Here is a 20351-nt window from a genome sequence, read left to right as displayed (position 1 = left end):
ATGTACTTTAAATAAAGTGGGTATCATCATCATCATCATCAGCCCCATTTTATAGATAAGACAATTGAGGCTTGAAGTTTTGGAGTTACCTAAAGAACAAAAATAAATGGAAGAGGCAGACTGTGCAGTTCAGTTGCCTCTACTATCATTACTACTGCATGCGGCTCCTGTTTATTGAACATATACTTTGGGCCAGGCTCACAACAACCCTGCCAAGAAGAAACAGAGACTTGGCGAGTTAACTTGCTCTGGCAGTGATTACTGGAGCTGGGCTTTGAACCTGGGACCTCTGATTCCAAGACCCATGCTCTATTGACTTTCTGGCCCTTCCTCTCCTCAGCATATAGGTCACTTCAAACTCTCGCATGTGGGAGAGATCTTTAATACCATAAATGGGTGGGACAAACATATTCCCTATAGATAAGCCAGGTCACGTTCAACTTTTTCTTGTGACGTTAGTATCAAAATTTGTCCTTGCCATTTCCCCCCTATAGGCTTATAGTGAGCCTATAGGTTTCCAAAACCTTTTCTTTAAGAGGGAGATCAATATTAGCAGTGCCCAGTACAGACAGTATGCAACCCTAGACCAAATAGCCCCTATGAGGATGTTAACAATATTATCATAATAAACAGAATGAGTTCAATTATTATCTTCAGTATAACAAATAGATTTGCAATAAGGTCTGCAGTTTCTAATGGAGGACAAAGAGGATGGGGAGGGGTGTAGCTATTTATGGGATAAGAAAAGAATATATAGAAGTTCTAGATCATAGAAAGAGTGAGAGTGTAATCAAAAAAAGTTGGTTGTTAGCATGGGAAAAGGGAGAAAGAGACTCTGAGTGAACAGGTAAACAAAAGGAAAAGAGAGTGAGAAAAGTAAAGAAATAAAAACTTAAAATTTTTCAATAAGGAGAAAAAAGAAAATCTACACTATAACAGTCATAGAATATTCAAACCTCCCAGTCTTCAGTAGCCTGATGTATGAGAGGTACCTGAAAATTAGCCTCCAGTCTCCAGCAGGTGTCTCAAGATGAGATTTGCCCCACCTAAAATTGGGAGATAAGGCTTCCAGGATTATCCAAGATGGCTGCCCTGGCTTCCAAATTGTTGGCAAATGGGGAGCTGTAGCACAGGGTGTGGGTGTGGTTGGCTGGAGGTCCTGGAGGTGGGGTGTTGTCGGTCTGGTTGAGGGATCCTGGAGGCAGGGTGCAATCAGACGGTCTGGGGGTCCTGATGGTGGGGAGCAGTCAGTCGATGTGAGAGCCCTGGGGGCAGGAAGTGATCAGTCAGGCTGAGGGATCCTGGAAACGGGGCTCAGTCAGTCCAGCCAGGAATCCTACAAGTCCTGGCTATTGTCTCAAAATGTTGGCAGCCATGTGTAATCAAACCTGCAGGTACTGTGACAGTGAACTTCCAGACAACAGCAGGCAGCTGGTGCTCCACTGGTGGTCTGTGATCAGTCTGCCGACTGCTGTCAATCAGGAGGTGAACCTTGGGCAGTGGGTGATGGGTAGGGTGAAAGGCAGGCGATGGACCGGCAAGAGGTAGGCAAATGGCAGATGGTATGTGCCAGACAGTGAGCAATCTGCACTCAAAAAGTAGTCGATATTCTGGCAGACTAAAGGTGATTGCAGCCACATCAATGTTCATAGCGCTCAATTCACAATAGTTAGATTGTGGAACCAAACCAGATGCCCTCCAATTGACGAATAGATAAAGAAACTGTGGTATATATACACAATAAAATATTACTCAGCCATAAAGAAGAATAAAATTATGGCATTTGCTGGTAAATGGATGAAGTTGGAAAATATCATGCTAAGTGAAATAGGCCAAGCCCAAAAAAACCAAAGGCCCAATGTTTTCTCTGATAAGTGCATGACAATATATAACGTGGGGTGGGGGGTGGTGAGGAGGGGAAGAGAAGAATGAAGGAACTTTGGATGGTGTAGAGGAAAAAGAGGTGGGAGGGGGTGGGGATGGAAAAACAGAAGAATGAAACAGTATTACCCTATATATGTATGATTACATGAATGGTGTGAACCTACATTGTGTACAACCATAGAAATGAAAAGTTGTACCTCATTTGTATACAATGAATCAAAATGTGTCTGTAAAAATAAAAAATATTTTAATTAAAAAATATTTTTCCTTGGACACATATAAGCCATTTTTTAATGAGAGATCTGCTGTGTTTAAATTTTGGGTGCATGTCAGGGAATTGATTCTGCTGGTCTCACTCTTCTCATGGGCTTCCACTGCTCAGGCTTCCAGTGCCTGGGATTCCATTGTGCCTTCAAATGCAGATTTAAAATACTCACATAATTCCAGAAAAACTCTTGCAATCAGCTCCAGAGTCTCTTAAGGTGTCTGTGGGGCTTTGGGTCTTTGAAGTGCAGGCTTAGGAAGCACCCCATCCCCACCATGCTGCCCGAGGATAAATGTTACTTAGCTTCTTTTTCTTTTTTCCAGAATTGTTTTATAATGAAAACAAATGGCAGTTGGCAACATCCCTGAAGCTTTTTAGTGGGGCTCCTATAATGAGGTTTGCTAAAATTCTGGATAGGAAATGTTTCCCTCCATAGGCTCAGGATGCAAGATTTTAAACTTTTGTGATGTCTGTGGCCATTTTCTTTCAAGCCAGCTGGGTTTGCCTCTTCAAAGATGTCAGCCCCAGCCGTGCCAAGTTTGGAGTTTATAGCTCCACTGTTAGGGAATTACGTGAGTATAAAAATAGGTCAGTGTTTTTTCTTCCTTCTCTCTTAAGGAACAGAAAAAGTGATGTGGGTGGGTGTGTGCGTGTGTGCGCGTGTGCATGAGCTCGCTTGAGCTTTCCAACATCCCATCAGTCAAAAACAGTTGAAACAATTTTAGCTCATTTTTTCCCCAGAAGATTCACTCCAAGTCTGACTCAGATGGTGGAACACTTGAAGGAAAAAAAATTTTTTTTCCATAAAAGTTAAGTGCAATTAATGAGGAGGGAGTTGGTGGGAGAAAGAATTCCTCAGGGTTCACTGTAATGTCAATTATGCTGCTCTCTGACAAACACGCATAAAACATGTAACAGATCCACTGCGTGCTCCCCTCCACGTCAGATTATTATAAGAAATGAACATTTCTTTCCATTACGAATCTGGATGGCTCAATTTTCCCAGTTGAAACTTTAAACAAGACGAAATTACACACACGTCCACACACACGTGTACACAGACACACACTATATCTTTGAAATTACTGATGAAGAAAATTTCCTAAAAAACTAATTAAACAAGGAGTTAGTTCAGTCATGGATAAATTTGCTGTGTGTCAAAAGGTGGTGGGTTAGAGCCTATATGCAGAACAGTTGAAATGGTTTTTAACTGCAGCAGCTCCAGAAAGACTAGGAGTTTTATCCTATTTGTATTTGCCCTCTGTTTCTTCCAAGTTCAAAAACGCGCTCATGGCTGTGTTTACAGACAAGGTCATAAGCTTTTGCAGAGCTTTGTGAGTTGTCTCCCGCTTCTCCTCCTCCCCTCCCCCACACTCATTTGCTCCCACAGGTTCTCTGCCAGTTCCCTGGGGAGCTACTTCATCTTCACCCACTTTCTCACCTGCCCCCAAAGATCTCCTTCTTCATCTGGTTCCTTAGCTATCTCCTTCCATGCACATCTCAACATTCTCAAGACTCCTCCATCTCAGAACAGAGCCTTCTCTCCACCCCATTCCTCCTTCCCAAATTCCCTGTCTTTTCTGCCCTGCATGGCCAGGTGACTTGCTAGAGGAGGCTATACTTGCTGTCTCCTCTCTCTCACTCACTGATCTGTCATTCTCCAAAAAATCACCACATGTTCTGAGTTCATCTGTGACTTCCAACTACCAAAGTCAATGGAGAATTTCTCGGACTTTACCTTATGGGAGTTCCTTGACAATGACCATTTATCCATCTACCACCTGCCACACAGTTATTTCGATGAATCTTAATTTCAACACGGGGGCTTTCCGGGGTTGCTTGGTCCTCACCTTCTTCTGTTCTTTGCTTCACTTAACCCACTGTAAGGAGGATTCCCCAAGCTGTCTCTCCAGCTGGGGCCTCTTTACTTAGCTCCAGAAGTCCTCTGGCTTCTCATGCCTGGGGGCCTCTGTGTCCACAGCCCTCCTTCACTCTGCTCAGGAAATGGATCCAGATTCATGGGGGTCATCCTCAACTCTCCCTCTCCTTTTGGCCAATTCCCTAACCCTTTTGGAAAAAAACAAAAACAAAAACAAAAAAAACCCATGATGCCCTTAATGGTTCTTCCATGCCTTCAGATTAGGAGCCCCATTCTCCCCACCAGAGGTCAAGTTCCTCCAGCTCCACGGACCCCATCCTGCCTGCTCCTGTCTAACCCTGACTGTAGCCCCTTCACTTTGAAATAGTAACCACAATTCACTTAATGAGTGTTCCTCTGCACCAGGTGCTAAGATGAGGGCCTCATGTGTGCCATCTCACTAAACCCTCATGACCCGGGAGCTCAGAACTCATATCATCCCAACCTCACAAATGGGGAAACTGAGCCTCAAAGTGACTTTTGCTGGTCCTTCCTGCAGATGGCTTCTTAGCCTCTCTGGGTTGCTGTGGCACCTTCACAGCTTTTGGCTTCCCTGTGTGCTTCACTCTGCAACCCCAGGACAGCTGCTGCCCATTCCTGTGCTCAGCCTCAGCTCCTGGACCCCTGCCTGGGTCAGAGTCCTGTGGTCCCACCTGATGGAGCCTCAATTTCTCTGTCCTCATTCCTTTCAGGCTGAATTCCTATTAACTAAAATCCTATGCTCCTCGGGAGTATCTTTGTAGCCTATCTCCCTCAGTTGCAGCAGGATTATTTCTTTAAAATGCGAACCGGGTCAAGTCCCTTCAGCTTAAAACCCTTCAATGATATCTCCTTGTTCTAAGGACAAAGCCTAAGAGTTTAGCTTGGAATTGATCATGGCGATGACTCTAACCTCTGCTCAGCCCACTCCTGGCACAGTCCCACCAACACCTCTCTGCTCCAGCCCGGCCACAGTCCCACCTTCCTGGCTTCCCTCCTTCCCTTACAGATGTTTGTACATGACAGGCAAGTGCTGGGCTGATCACTGAGAATAGAGATGAAATAGACAAACTAGCAAAGAGAAGGCTCCCTGCAAACATAGCAGGGGCAAGCCCCCAGAACAAGGGTGATCAAGCCTGACAAGCAGTACAGTGAAGTCACACCCACCCCTGCTGCTCCGGGCTCTGCCTCCAGTGGCCTCCCTCATCTGCCTGCCTCGCTCCTACTCTGCCTTTGCAACTCAGGTGCACTCAGGTGAGCATCTTGCTCTCTGGAACATCTCCCAGGCACCCCCTGCTGAAGGGTGCACACCACTCAGAAGAGTCACAGAAAGCAAGGGACAGATTCAGAATTTTATCCTAAAAGCATTTAGGTCCCATTGAAAGATTTTTTAAGCTGCAGGATGACATGGGTGTGTTTGATATTGAATATGTTCTTCAAATTTCTCTGTAGAGGAGGAATTAGAAGACAAGTGCAGTCCTCAAAGCATCCATGCAAATCCCTGGGACACACTGGAATCACAAGACAGCTGACAAAACACCCAGGCCTGAGGCACACCCTAGAACCTAGTTGTGGGAGGGCAGGTTGGGTAATGCCTCTAAGGTCTGCACTGACTGACCCTGCATTGTTCCACCCCTGCACCTCTCTTATAGGGACACTAACACCACGACCCAGCTTCCCCAAAGTGACCCTGGATATGCTACTGAGACACAGACACCCCTCCTGGGGCTGGGGTGATTCTTAGAGCAAGTGCTGGGTTGTCTGAGGTCAGCTTGCCTTACCCATCCCCACCCTCAGAGTCTCCTCTGCAGGAAGAAGCAAAACCAGGAGCAAATCCTGGGTCTCCTTTGCTCTCCGGCTCTTCCTGGCACATGAGCAGGAAGCAGGCAGAGGAAAGGCCGGTATTTTCCAGAGACAGGTGCTCCCAGATGTGGGATTTGATATTTGGGAGGACTCCCTGGAGCGCTCCAGAGTCATCCCTTTGCTGCTTCCTGGCAAGTTTGCAGTGGGCAGTGAGCCTCTTGCTACAGAGCTGCTTCCAGGGCCTATGGGGGTGGTGGTTTCCCTGCACTTTGATTCCCCAGGTCTTACAGCAGGTCAGTTGTAGACCCTTCATCCTCCAAAAGGAAACCTTGGATGCCTGGCTGGACACAGAGTGTCTTAAAGTCTGCTCTGGGGGCAGAGCCTCTGGTAATTTTTTTAGCACAGAGCCACAATGCTTTAGCAGTGAGGAAGGAACCAGGCACATCCCAGCAAGGAGAACGACCTCTCTGGGTGAGTCACAGGAAGAAGGAAGAAAGGGGCACTTCAGTAACGGGGGGTTAGAATGAGAAAGAATCAGCAAAATCAAAGAATCATAAAAATCTCAGATTTGAAACACTTACTAGCTAGGCAAGTTGCTTGACTTTTCTGAGTCTGAGTCTGAGCCTCCTTATCTGCATGAGGCCTGCAAACAGAAGGAGCCCAGTAAATGTCATCCCTTTTCCTTCTTGGCAGAGGCAGCCAGCATGCTTAACAAAGATGCTGTCATCCACCAGCAGGGAGGGTGAGGACGCTTCTCTACTTTCAGGCTAAGACAATGGCTTCTAATTCTTCCCCTTGTTCAGAAGGAGGATGGGCAAGGGAGGAAAACCTGATGGTTTCCTTCAGTGGCACACAGTCTTGTGCTGGAATAGCTCTTTGTGACAATGAATTGAGCTCCTCAAACCAGCACAGGGACAACAGGTTTAAATATAAAGGCTGCAACTACAAAGTCTCTAGATGAAAACACAGAAATATCCTCATGATTTTAGGGTAGGGGAACAAAAACCTAACCATATAATAAACTTATGTATTGGATTTTATCAAAATTAAAAGTTTTTGCTCATTAAAGATATTGTTAATAAAATGGAAGTTCAAACTACAGATTGTGAGAAAACAACAGTATTACATATATCCAATGAAGATCTGTATCCAATTATATAAAACATGCCAACCTACAAATCAATAATAAAAAGACAACCTAATTAAGCAGGCAAACCACTTGAACAGACACTTCATAAAAGAAGATATAGAAGTGGCAACTAAGCATGTCAAAAGGTACTAAATGTATTAATCACAAAGGAAATGCAAATGAAAACCATAATGAGCCACGACTTCAGTCCCAGGAAGATGACTAAAATGCCAAAGACTGACCACATCAAATGCTGGGGAGGATGTGGAGCAACTGGAACCTCACACATGGTTGATAAAAGTATAAAATGCTACAATCATCTTAGAAAACTGTTTCTTTTGTAAGGAAAACACATGCCCAACAATTTCACTCCTAGATACTGGTCTGCAAAATAATTTGTAAAAGAATGTACATAGTAGCTTTATTGCTAACAGCTAAAAACTGGAAACTAGCCCAATAGGACACTGGATAAATCATGGTATATCCATACAATGTGAAAAAAAGGAAGAGAACACTGATATATGACAATGACCTAGAAACGCCTCAAAAAATTCCATTAAGTAAAGGAAAACAGATGCAAAAAAATTGGCTGAATGGTTCCATTTATGTGAAATTTAAGAACAGGCAAAATTCATCTATGCTGATAGAAATCACAACAGTGGTAGGTGCAGAATTGGCAGGAAAGGGCAAGAAGGAACTTTCTGAAGTGATGAAAATATTCTATGTCTTGATCAAGGTAGTGATTACATGGTTGTAGACATTGGAGGGTATGTTTAGAATTTGTCCATTTACGTGCTCTTTAAAAAAAACAAACAGATTATTGATTTCTTTCTTAGATGTCCAGAGGCATTGCTTGAACTCCCACAGAGGTGAGATTTACCCCAGGGACAAAAAAGGGAATGTGAAGACCAGGAGAACCAGAGACAAACCTGTGGCGCCCAGGGAAACCTAGATGGTCCACTTTTCCAGCATGACTTTACCTCTGCAAACCCATGTGTCACTGTGCATTGATTTTATACTAGGAATTATGCTAATTGTTTCTATAAACCTTTTAATCCTGGGGAAAACAGAAAGCACAATGCAAACCATGAAGCTCCAGGGAGTTGCACAACACAACTGGAACTGCAACACGGCTCTTCTAATTTCAAGTCCAGAGCACTGTCTAGGGTTGACTCTGGGGAAGATGCCAGCGAGGGAAGCCAAGGCTCATCTTTAGGATGCAGCCTGAGCAAGGAGAGAGGCCATGCCTTCACCAGCCAGTGACTGCCCACAGGTGTCATGCTCCTGCTCCTGTGTTGGGCACCCAAGCCTGAATGTCTTCCTTAGAAGCACCAGAGGGAATTCTAATTTCCTCTCCAAAATTCACTTGTTTTAATTGGGACCAGGGCAGCACTGGTGACTTATTTTTGCAAATACCCCCAGGCCTGGCATGACCTGCAGACTTGGAGGATTGCTGGCCCTATAACACAGCTGCAGCTGGAGAAAACCCTGGGATCCAATTAATGGCCCAGGCCATCGGAAAAACCATGGAGGTGGCCTCAAGTGTTAGGCCCTGAGGGCTACCTGTGCAGTGAACCCAGGTCAGTGCAGCAGAAAAGGGCCCCAGCCTCCCTTCCTCCACAACACCTGCTTCCTGAAGGGCAGCCGGGCTCCCAAAGAGACATGATGTCATCAATTTTTATCACGTCTCAGACAGGCGACCTTCCTGGGGAGGAGACAGGGAAACAGGCCTGTGGATGTGAATGACCTGAGCTGGGAAAAGAAACACAATTTCCAGTCACTTGGATCAGGTCCCCAAGTTTCAGATATAAAGCCACCTTGTCAGACTTGCCCTGGACTGTGATGCCTGAGAGGGATCTAGGAGTCTTAGCAAGTTCTTTCCATGGAATTTTCCCTAAAATAAAAAGGTTTGATATCTTAAAAGTTCAATGTAAATGAAAGCTATTGAGAAATAAAACATTTAATTACTAAGTAAAACAGATTAAAAATTCCTTTAATCTTAAGAAAAATAAAATCAAGAAAAACATTATCTAAACACATATATATGTTGTTTGCATGTATATTCATCTGCTGAAGTAATTTTTTTCTTTGTGGTTTAATTTAAAATTTCTGGCTAATTCTTTGTATATTCTCTGTCTGCTGCCATGGACAGAATCATCATCTCAATTTTGTGTAAGTACATATTTGCTTTTGCCTATTTTAACAGTTGTTAATGAAATGCATGTACAGAGTTAAACATCAACTATTACAAAAGACCCTTAACAAAAGCATGCAGTCCTCTGCCCCTTGTTGGGTAAGCAAGGAAAAACTCATTTTGCAAAAATAAGGCATAGAGGAGAGCAAGTCCCATCAGTTCTACATGAATCAGTCTACAACATGTCTTCTATTCCTTTAACAACAATGAAAAAAATCTGCCTTCTTCTTAAAATTTTTATTTTTAAATTGAAGAATAAGGCATTACAGATAAGTGAACAAATTAATGGGTACAGATATTATGCAACACCGCTAAGTGCACACACCCAATTACCATCACCCTGGTCAAGAAATGGAAAGTAACCAGTATCTCAACAGTCCCCACCAGTGCTTTTCAAAGGTGACCATTATCTTCATTATCGAAGATGGATTTTGCCTTTTTGAAGTTTCTAAAAATGGAACCACTCAGTAAATAATCATAATGCTTCATTACGACTTAACATTTTTGTGAGTTTCACTCATGTTTTTACTTGTCACCATAACTGGTTTTCATTTGTCTAGTTTTCAATCACACAATTTGTCCATTGTATGGATAATGAACACGTGGATCATTTCCAATGCTGGGTGTTACATATAATGATTCTGAGATGTTTTACATGTCTTTTGGTGCACATGTGAATGGTGGTAATACCTGGTGAGTGAATTTACCTATGAGAAAAACTGCAGCATGATAGGGCGTGTGTGGATTCAACTTCCATAGAGAACGGCAAACTTTTAAAAATTATACCAATTCCTGATAACAGAGGAGAGTTTCAATTGTTCTTTATCTTTTCCACTATTGGATATTGTCAGCCCTCTTAACTTTAGCCAATCTGGTGGTTTCGTAGTGGTATGACAGTATATCATTTTATTTTATCTTGATTACTAGGAATTGAACTCAGGGATGGTCTACCACTGAGCTACATTTCCAGCTCATTTTATTTTCATTTTTAAGTCACCCAGGCTGTCCTTTAACGTGCAATCCTTCCTCAGCCTCCTGAGTTGCTGGTATTGCAGGCTTGGTTACAATGTGATTTCAATTTGCATTTCTCTGATGACTGAAGGAACTTGAGCATCTTTTCATTTACATATTGGACATTGGATATCCTTTTGTAAATTCTTCAATCTCTTCCCCATTTTTCTTTTCTGTTGTCTTTTACTTATTGGTTTATATACATGTTTTCATATTTACATTGTGAGTCCTTTTCAAATAAATATTCTACAAATATCTTCTTCCATGCTACAGTTTGCTTTCACTCATTGATGCTCTCTTCTAATTAATGGAGCCATGGCTCTTGATTTCCTCCTCTGGTTCTTGGCCCTAGTTACTATTTTGTAGCTCTCCAATGCCTTTAAATAGATTATAAAAAACAATTTCTCCAGCCTTTCTAGATGTTCTCAGTGGAAGACTGAACAGAACCCCCTCAGATAATCACCACTAATCTCTCTACTGTTTTGTCATTTCCATACTTTAAAATATGCACTTAGACTATTATTTCTTGGTTTAACACTATAAACACTTTATACTGATTGTTTACTGTGGTAGATAAGCATGTAACTATCCTATCTAACATGTGTACACCATAGTCTCTTACCTTCCTAACAGTTATTTTGTTTTATGATTTAAAGCTTTAAGTCAAATTTGTTTTACATTTATTAACACTATCCAAAATACTATTCACTGCAGGTGTGGGTGATTGGCAAGAACTTTTCAAAGTCCCTTGTATTTGGGGCAACAAGGAAGATTCTCTTTGAAGCTTTCAGCAGCCCCAATCACTATTCTAAATTTTCCAGAATAGTATCAATTTCGAACATGACAAACTCTAGGCATTCTTAGATTGAACTATAGTAGTTTCTACTATTTTGGCATGACTCCAAAGGACAGTGCTCAGTGGATGCTATAGTTTGGATCTTGAACATTTCTCAAAGACCCCTTCCCATAGTTTCCAGAATGGTACTATTGGGAGGTGATGGAAATATTTTTTTTGGCGGGAATGGGGGATTGAACTCAGGGGCACTCAACCACTGAGCCACATCCCCAGCCCTATTTTGTATTTTATGGAGAGACAGGATCTCACTGAGTTGCTTAGTGCCTTGCTATGCTGTGGCTGGCCTTGAACTCATGATCCTCCTGCCTCAGTGGTTCCTCCCAGTCACTGGGATTACAGGTATGCACCACAGTGTCTGGGGGTGATGGGAACCTTAAGAGGCAGGGTCTAGTGGCAAGTCTTCAGGTTACTATGGGCATGTGCTCCAAGGAAACTGGGGACCTCAGCCCCTTCTTCTTCCTTATTTTTGTTTTCCAGCCATGAGGTGAGTAGCTTTGCTCCATCACATGCTCCCTGCCATGATGTACTGCCTCACTGAAGGCCAGAAAGCAATGAGGCTGGCTGACCATGGACTGTAAGCTCTGAAACTGGGAGTGGAAACAAACCTTTTCTCTTTATAAGTTTAATATCTCAAGTATTTGCTATCACGATGGAAATCTGCCAGCACAATGGGGTCTGTCTGTTTAATGAGACCTTGAGTTGGTTTTTTGAGCCTGTGGTCTCCTCCTGCTTCAGCCTGCCATTCAGCACCTCTGTGGACTTCCCATTCTCATGGCCCCCTCCTGCCTGGTCCCTCCCCACAGACTCTGACAGCAGCAGGTGTTGACAGAGGGGTGGCTGGACATCACAGTGCATGTCATGTATTTATTAAGCACATACTAAGGCCCAGGCATCATTCTGGATCTGGGATACACAGATGAACAGGGCAAGGTCCTGTCATCAGGGTCTCACAGTCCTGAGTCCAGGCTCACACATACAAAACACATTGACAAAAGGATCGCATCTTAGTGACAGAAATCTATGGGCCCATGATGAATAGGAAGTCATGCTAGTCTAGGAAATTCACCAAAAGACCAGGGTAGGGAGAAGAAATTCAATGGAGGAGGAAGCTCAGACAAGATGTGCTGGTGGGAGACTCTGGTAAAGACCTGAAAATACTTAAGATCTGTGATGGTCAGAGAGTGTGAGACATAGAAGGTGGTTCATGGGGTCTACAATTCAGAGGGGTAGGTGGCCAGACAGGCTCACCACTCTCAAGAAGGTGGGAAATAGAAAGTGCTAGTTTAAATAGAACAGATAATGTGCTAAGAGTTTTCGCAAGACAGAGGACTTTGGGTTGCAGGGATCCCCAGGGGTTTCATGACTTTGATTTTGAAGAACATGTCTCAAAAGACTTGGGAAAATAGTCCAGAAAGGAAGAACACTGTGGGGTGTTCATGGCTTTCATGAGGACAAGACCATCACTGGGTGTGGGGTGAGCTCAGCCTCATGGATGTGTTGGCCCAAAGAAGCCAGGATGAGAATAGCCTGAGTGTGTGTGTGTGTGTGTGTGTGTGTGTGTGTGTGTGTGTGTTAGAGAAGTGAGGGCTGGGGTGCACCATGAGGGGAAGGGAGTGACATTTTGGAGTGCCGAGCCCCAGGCCCAGGAGTACCCCTTGAGCTGTAGTCATTGACCTGACTACAGTATGTTGGATGTGGGAGAGGTTGAATGTGAAGCTAACAGGTAATTATGACACAAGTTCTTTGGCTAAAAATTTTATTAATGTTTTTGCAGAAACTCGCTTATATTAAGAAACAAAAAATAATTCAAATGCAAAATACATGTAGATTCTTTTTTGGGTCAAAAAATTACAAATTCAAAGAAGTTGTAACTGCCCCCAGAGGGCATTCAGTTTATGTAGTCTCTTGTGGCCATTAGGAAAACTGAGGAAAAGATCTGAGAAGTCCTGACATTCTTGGCTAATTTAATTTTCCCAGTGACTTTATGAAGGTGATATTATGATGTCCACAGGTGAGAAAACAGGCCCAGCAAAGGTGTAACATACTCAAAGTTACACAACTAACAAGCAGCAGAATCAAAATTTGATCCAGGATCTGTGCATAAATTCCAAATCCTTCCTACAAGAGCTTGTTGATTTGATAAATGAGGTGGTACCAGTAGAAGAAAACTTCAAGAGGAAGGTTGGTGCTAACATGGAAGGTCCTGAGTGCCAGGCTGAAAGAAGGGTCACATGCAAAATGGTCATGGCCCACAAGGGTTAGACCCAGAGGAGTTGAAGTCTCCTCGGGGCCACCTGTTATCCCCAAGAGAGTGTGACCCGATTCCAGCACTGGCATTGTTCTTAAGGCCAAAGAAGGAAAGAGATCACCTCTATTTGTTTTCTACTCAGTATTGTTTTGCAGAACACAAAGACCTCAGAATCACAGACCAGCCCATTCTTGAACTGAATGCTGAGAAAGCATGAAGTCACCTGTAACTTCTTCCAAGGTGTCTTTTCCATGACTAGGGGACATTCCATCGTCCACATAACAGGAGAGAACAGTATTATTGGGTCTGAAGGGAAATTAATGGTGAGTAGGAATCTCTTGGGGCAGTTGCAATTTTTTAGATATTTTCCACTTGGAGGTCAGTGAGACAAAACATTGTGTTGACAGGAAAGCCAAGAGATTGATGTTTTCATAATAGGGAAAAGACCTCTGAAAAGAGCCCCCAAGTGGTAACTTTGTGCAAATACAAAGTCAAGAGTTATTTGTGGCTGGGGATAAATTGCATGCTGCTCTTTTTACTAGGTGATAGTTGCTATCATTTGCAATTGAATGCGATTGTTTTCTTTCTTTTCTTTTTCTTTCTTTAGGATGTGCTGAGAGAGTTTATTGAGAAACCAGCCAACATCTTGGACATCCTCGGGCCACCTCAAGTATTCCTGCTTCTGTACAAATCCTCTGATTGACTGGTGTTTCATCAGCTGGTACTGGGACAGTGACCCAACCACCACCATGATGAGGACACTACTGAGGTCAGAGAGGCACCTGCTTTGGGCATAACTGAAGGCTTCCAGGCACCACCCATCCCTAAGGAAGTGTCTGCTCACAAGACAGATGATCTTTCTGCTGTTCCAGATGGCAGCCTGGATGTTGGCGATGTGGTTTTCCCCTGGGAGGAAGTCTCTTTCTTCAAAGCACAGGTGAAATCTATTTTGGTCACTGTACTGAGTGTCCAGATGTTTCAGCAAAGCATTCTGTACCCACTCAAAGTCTTTGCTACTGAAGCAAAAGTAGGCATCATATCTGTACCTATCAGGTTCTATTCCCTGCGGATGGTCATTGCACAGCAGTCTCTGGGCTGCCTTATAACAGATGAAACAAAATCCCCGGAACTTTGTGACTATGAGAATGGTCATGAGGAACAGAGTCAAAGTGACAGTGAATAAGATAAAAAGGGAAAACTTTAGGGACTTTAAGACTTCCTCTTCATCACAGTCCTCCATGGAAATGGAGTAGAGGGAAACCCCCAAGAGTGAGTTAGGATACATGCAGTTTATATCTGCAGGAGATCCCAGTAGAGTGACATTGGTTTGATTGAGCCAACTTATAAAAGTGCTGAGTTCACACTCACAAATGAATTCATTATGGGTTATGTCCAAGAAATTAAGTGATGCAAATATGCCAGGATCAGGAGATAGGAGATGGTTTCTGGATATATCCAGGACCTCTAAACTAGCAGGTAAACTACCAGGAGAAAGAACCGTGAGCCTGTTGGAGTTGAGGCTCAGTCCCCTCAATGCAGTCAGATCGCTAAATACTCCAGGGGGAAGGAAATTAAGATAGTTATTATTCAGATACAGAACCTGGAGATGGGAGAGTCCCTTAAAAACATCCCAGCAGAACCCAGTTTCCCAGGCAAGTTGCAACATATTTTCTCCAAGGAGAAGGTGTTTTAAGTTGTGATTACCCAGAGGGGTGTGATTTGGGTCACAAGAGGAAAGACGATTTTGATTTAAAATGAGAGTTTGGAGCTGAGATACCTGGAGAAGGCGGTAGAGGTCAGCCAGATTTTCGAGCCTATTCTCTGATAAGTGAATGTAGTTGGCTTTAAAGTTAATATTTGGCAAAGTCACCAGTTTATTGCCACCTAAGAAGATAGTAAGTAAGTTTGGAATAAAAGAAATGGTTTTAAGAGCATTATCCCGGAGATCTAAGGTATGTAAATCTTTTAGGAATCTGAATGTCTGGTCCTGAATTATTCCAATGTGATTCTTTTGGAGATCAATGTAGGCTACACTATGTAGCCCATCGAAATTGGAATTATAAAGTTCCCCAAGAAGGTTACATGATATATTGAGTATTTGGAGGCTCTCAAGTCCATAAAATGCTTTGTCTGCAATCCTATTTATCTTGTTGTAGGCAAGGTTCAGAAGTTTCAACTCCTTGAGTGTCTTAAAGAGTCGGGGGTTCAAGGAGAAGATATACCCATGTGAAAGATCCAGGCGTACCACTGAGCTTCTGTCCAGGCCAGAGAATGTGTTCTCATCAGGATCTTTGATGTTTTGGAAGCCAAACCCAGAACCCATAATATGGTAGGTGAGAATCAAAGAGGAAGTCTGGCTTCCCCTGATGGCATTGCTGAAGTTTCCTGTGATAGCCACGGTCCAGCCGTTTTCAGAAACATCAAGGGTTTCCAGTAGCATATTTCTGAATGGATTCATGCATTTCTCCCAGTCCATCGAGACTCCCTTGTACAGGTTAGTAGCTTTGAGTCTGAAAAGAGAGAGCATTTTTCCTTGAAGTGGCTTGAGCTCACCTTCACATAAGATGGATATTTGGTTGAAGGAAAAATCTAGGGACTTCAAGGAATTCAGTTCCTGAAATGAAGAATGAAGGTAAAGGCTACCAATTTTATTGTAGGATAGGTCTAAGTGAATTAAAGAAATCAAATTTCTGAAATAACCATCTCTTAATACAGCATCAGAGAGCCCACAGGCAAACAGTCTCAGTTCAAGCAGATGGAACAGTCCCTGGAAAGCATCCGGATGCAAGAAGTTGATCTGATTTTTACCCAGATCCAAGATCCTAAGATTGGGCAGGTTTCTGAAGGCCTCTTTGTCCACTGTCAAGGGAGTAAACTGGCCCCCAATCTCTAGCAGCTGGAGCTGCTCCAGGCGGGGAAATGAGGTGGTCGTGATGGCTCTGATATAGTTGAAGCTTAACAGGAGCTTCTCTGTGGTGTTGAGGACCTGGGGAATCTTGGTGAGATTGCAGAAATGAAAAAAGCCCATCTGACCATCATAGGAGCAGGAAGAAATTCCAAACACAGGACCGGCCATGAACACCACTCCTAAGAGAAGGTCAAGGTGATCTGCCATGGTCCTGTGGGGGAAAGGAGAATGAAAACACAGTATCTCAGCTTGAGCCACTGTACATGATCCTCAGAACTTGGGGATCTCCTCCAGGATGTGCCTGCTCTGGTGGACCCCCCTTTGCTCACATGATGCCAGAATGGGGCTGTGGTCGGTACTGCCTGCTGTGGATGAAGCTGTTCTGTCTGTCTTTCTGTCAGACACTTAGTACTGCATTTTCTCCATACGAGGCAATGTTCTAGATATTGACCTGGGCTGGGATGTAGCTCAGGGGTGCCCCGCTTGCCTTGCAGGTGCAAAGCCCTGAGTTAGATCCCCAACATTACAAAACAAAGGAACAGAAACTAATTTCACCTGGTCTTTTTAATAACTGTCTGTTCATTCATCTGTCCATTCATTCGCTCATTTATTCAAGATTTGCTGAGGGAAGTTGGAGAAAAGTTGTTTCACTTCAGTCAGAGAATAGTCCATTTCTAGCCCACAAAAGGTTCAGCTGATGAGTGGAAAATAAATCCCCTTACCTTTCCACCCTCACCTGTCTTGTCCTCTAGCCCACCTCATGATCTGAGCTGATTCCATACACAGCACATCTCATCATACAGACATTGGGTATTTATGATTTGGATATGAGGTGTCCTCCCAAAGCTCCTGGATTAATATTCAGAGGTGAAATGATTAGATTTGGAGAACTATGATCAAATAGGTCCATCCTAACGTGAATGGGCTGATTGGGTAGAAGCTGTAGGCAGGTGGGGTGTGTCTGGAGGAGGTGGATCATGGTGGCATGCCCTGGAAGGGTTCATCTCTTCTGTGGCCCAGTCCTCTTTTTCTCTTCTCCTCTCTCTGCTTCCCAGTCACCATATCCTGAGCAGCTTCCCTCCATCACACCCTTCTGCCATGATGTGCTTGGACCCAGAGCAATGGAGTCAGTTCGCCATGGATGAAACCTCTGAAACCATGAACCACAATAAGACTTTCCCTCCTCTAAGTTACTCTTGTCAGGTGTTTTGGTCACAGAGATGAAAAACTGACTAACAGAGTTACTTTACATCATCTCCACAAAGACTCAGATCTGGTCAGTTTAATAAAGATTATAAAGCATCTACTGCATGCTTAGCATTTGTGTGACTCTGTGAGTGTCCAACAATAAATAAAACCCAGTCCAGTTGCTGAAGTCCACGGGGTGAGTTCTCCATCTCTCTGGGTTGAGTGTTTGCTTAGCCTATGCAGCAACGGCAAAAGGTGCTCAGTCATGTCTGGCTTAAGTTCCCTCTATCATGCTGAGTGCTATGAGAAGCACAGAGACAATTCATAAGGCTCCTCCCTCTTTGGTGCCTGAAACACATTCAGTTTGCTTCAGTGTAACAAAAGCCCTGTGATGGAGGCTGCTGTGGTTTGGAAGTGTTAAAAGCTTGGTTATCAGCCTGCGGTGCAACTGGGAGGTAGTGGAACCTGTAAGAGGTAGAGTCTAGCAGGAGGAAGTTAGGTCGGGGGGCATGCCCTTGAAAGGGAAATTGGGACCCTGGCCCCTTCTTCTGCCTCCCTTTTGCTTCCTGACCACCAGGAGGTGAGCAGCCTCCTGTGCCATGTGTTCCCTACCATTTCGTACTGTGCTACCACATGCTCCGAGAGACGGGGCCAAGAGATCATGGATTAAATTCTCTGAAACTGAGTCAAAACAAACCTTTCCTCTCTATAAGTTGTTTACTCAGGTATTTTGTCACCATGATGCAAAGTTGACTAATACATCAGCAAAGAGTTATGCATTCAGAGGGCAGAAGAATGAAGGGGAATGAAAATAAAGAAATAGGAAGGAAGGAAAGTTTGTAAAGAGCAGAAATTCCACAAAATACCATCAAGGGCAATAGTTTTGACTTTAGAATAGATTAAACCCAGAACAGTCATGGAGCTGGAGTTGGGCACTGGACCCAGTTCTGATGAGGTTTTGCTTCCTGTTGAGCATGATTTCAAAGCATCTGTGAAGCTGTGACCCAAAAAATACAGCAGAGCAGAATCAGGTCTTTGAGGCATTTAATGGTTATTAGGAGAAATTTGGTGAGAATGTTTATCATCATTCTTAGTTTTTCTGCCATCTCAGTAAGTAGCTCGATTATTTTTACCCAGAGGCTCAGGATGACAACAGCAGAATCACCCTCATTCTCTTGAATATCACCCCACATTCAATTCATCTGCAAATTCTGTGGGTTCCTCCTCCTAAGCCTATCCACTGCTCTATTCCAAGCCACTGCCATCTCTTGTCTGGGCCAGGCTGGTGACTAAAACTAGGAATTCTTTGAAACCTACTTATTCTTTCCACCTACACAGTTTGTGATTATTTCTTTTGCAGGTGATCAGATTGGGAAATAGAAATAAACTAGTCCTTCCTTCCTTCCTTCCTTCCTTCCTTCTTTCCTTCCTTCCTCCCTCCCTTCCTCCCCCTTCTCTTTTTTTTCTTTCTTCCTTTTTGCCAGGGATTGAACCCTGAGGAGTTTAACCACTGAGGTTCCAGTCCTTTTTATTTTTTATTCTGAGATAGGGCCTTGCTAAGTTGCTGAGGCTGCATTTGAACTTGTGATCCTCCTGTCTCAGCCTCCCAAGCTACTGGGATTACAGGGGTGAGCCACCATGCCTGACTACCTTATCCATTTCTTAATGAGTTTCTGTGGCTTTGAGTGGGAGCTAATGATCTTGTATTTATAGTTAATACACAAAATGGAAAATGGAATAAAAGTTCCAAGTGATATTAATAGTCAACATGATGAATTAATGAAAGAAAATAGAAAGCTATCAGAGCAGATAAGGGTGCAGCAGAACCCCCAAAGGCAGACACCATCCTGTCTCCCTTAATGGTTTGGGACCATTCTTCTCAGGCATAATGGGAGGTTCCATTGTCTTTCCACTGTACCTGACATCTTCAATTATACACTTATCATTTATATCCTATATATTTTCCAAAAGCATCAAAAATATCAAATATAAATCATGATTATTAAAGCAGGACTAAAAAGTGCAGACCAGCATCTACAGAAAAAGAGATGGATATGCCAAGGGAGAAGATGAAAGGCAGGTACTTCAAGGGACCCCAAATCCAGCTCCAAGTGTCCTGGTGTGCACTTGTTGGGTCTCTGATTCTAGAAGCTGATAGAATCTTAGAAGGCAGATAAAGGTATGTGTTAGGAAGCATGATCCCTTATGCAGTGGTACCCAGGGTGAAGATTCTGATGATGCATTTCAGAGGAGACAAAAATAAGGGGAAATCAGGCTTCATGACCCAAGGACAAAAATAAATGATCATGGAAAAATCATATTTAGGTGGAATTTTATGTAAGCTTTTTCACATCCTCTGGTATGAAGTGGATTCTAGCAGGACCTTCAAGACACATAAGATTGTCAGTCTCATTGCCCACATCTAGATGCTGTGGTCAGCTATGGCACTCAGGCACACTGTCCAGCAGGAGACGATAGGTGGTAATTCTCAATGTTTTGAGGTGACGGACCCCTCTGTGAATCTTCCGACAGCTTTGAGTCCTTGCCCTCCAAAATTGCACATTTGCATCACAAACCAAATTTTGCACCCAGGTTTAGATAATTCACTGATCTCCAAGGCCTACCCATTTCAATGTTACATTGATAACCTTTAGTATATGTAAAAATAACCACCATGGCTTATTTTCCAGAACAGGTTGGGAAAAAAGTTTCCTGGAAAGGGATAGATGGTAAATATTTTAGGCTTTGCAGTCCAAACACAGACCACAGTTTGCTGACCTCTCTGCCAGAAGAAAAGAGGACAGAACCTTTGATTTCACAAATGAGGATTTTAAGTGACTTAAGATAAACATGTTCTGATGTTGAACTACTGGTATTTGCAGAAATGAACCAGCATAGTCCCCAAGTTGCTGAAAGTTTTTAGCTGCTGCTTTTTCCAAACATCAGAATGAATCCTCATCTTATGTCA

The 20351-nt window shown here is 43.3% G+C and overlaps 1 protein-coding gene across 1 annotated transcript in view; it reads right to left on the bottom strand.

Annotated features, from left to right (window-relative positions):
* Positions 1 to 12787: 12787 nt before the first annotated feature.
* Tlr5 (toll like receptor 5) overlaps positions 12788 to 20351 on the bottom strand; it is a 29099-nt gene continuing 21535 nt past the window's right edge. Inside the window, exon 2 of the mRNA XM_047521619.1 lies at positions 12788 to 16406. Coding sequence (XP_047377575.1) covers positions 13826 to 16402 — 2577 coding nt within the window. The 5' untranslated portion in view covers positions 16403 to 16406 and the 3' untranslated portion in view covers positions 12788 to 13825. The remainder of the gene's footprint in view (positions 16407 to 20351) is intronic.

Source organism: Sciurus carolinensis, chromosome 12 (assembly GCF_902686445.1).
Source record: "Sciurus carolinensis chromosome 12, mSciCar1.2, whole genome shotgun sequence".
Lineage (NCBI taxonomy): Eukaryota > Metazoa > Chordata > Mammalia > Rodentia > Sciuridae > Sciurus > Sciurus carolinensis.
Note: the sequence above shows the minus strand (reverse complement) of the source record. Positions and strands in the feature narration are given on the sequence as shown.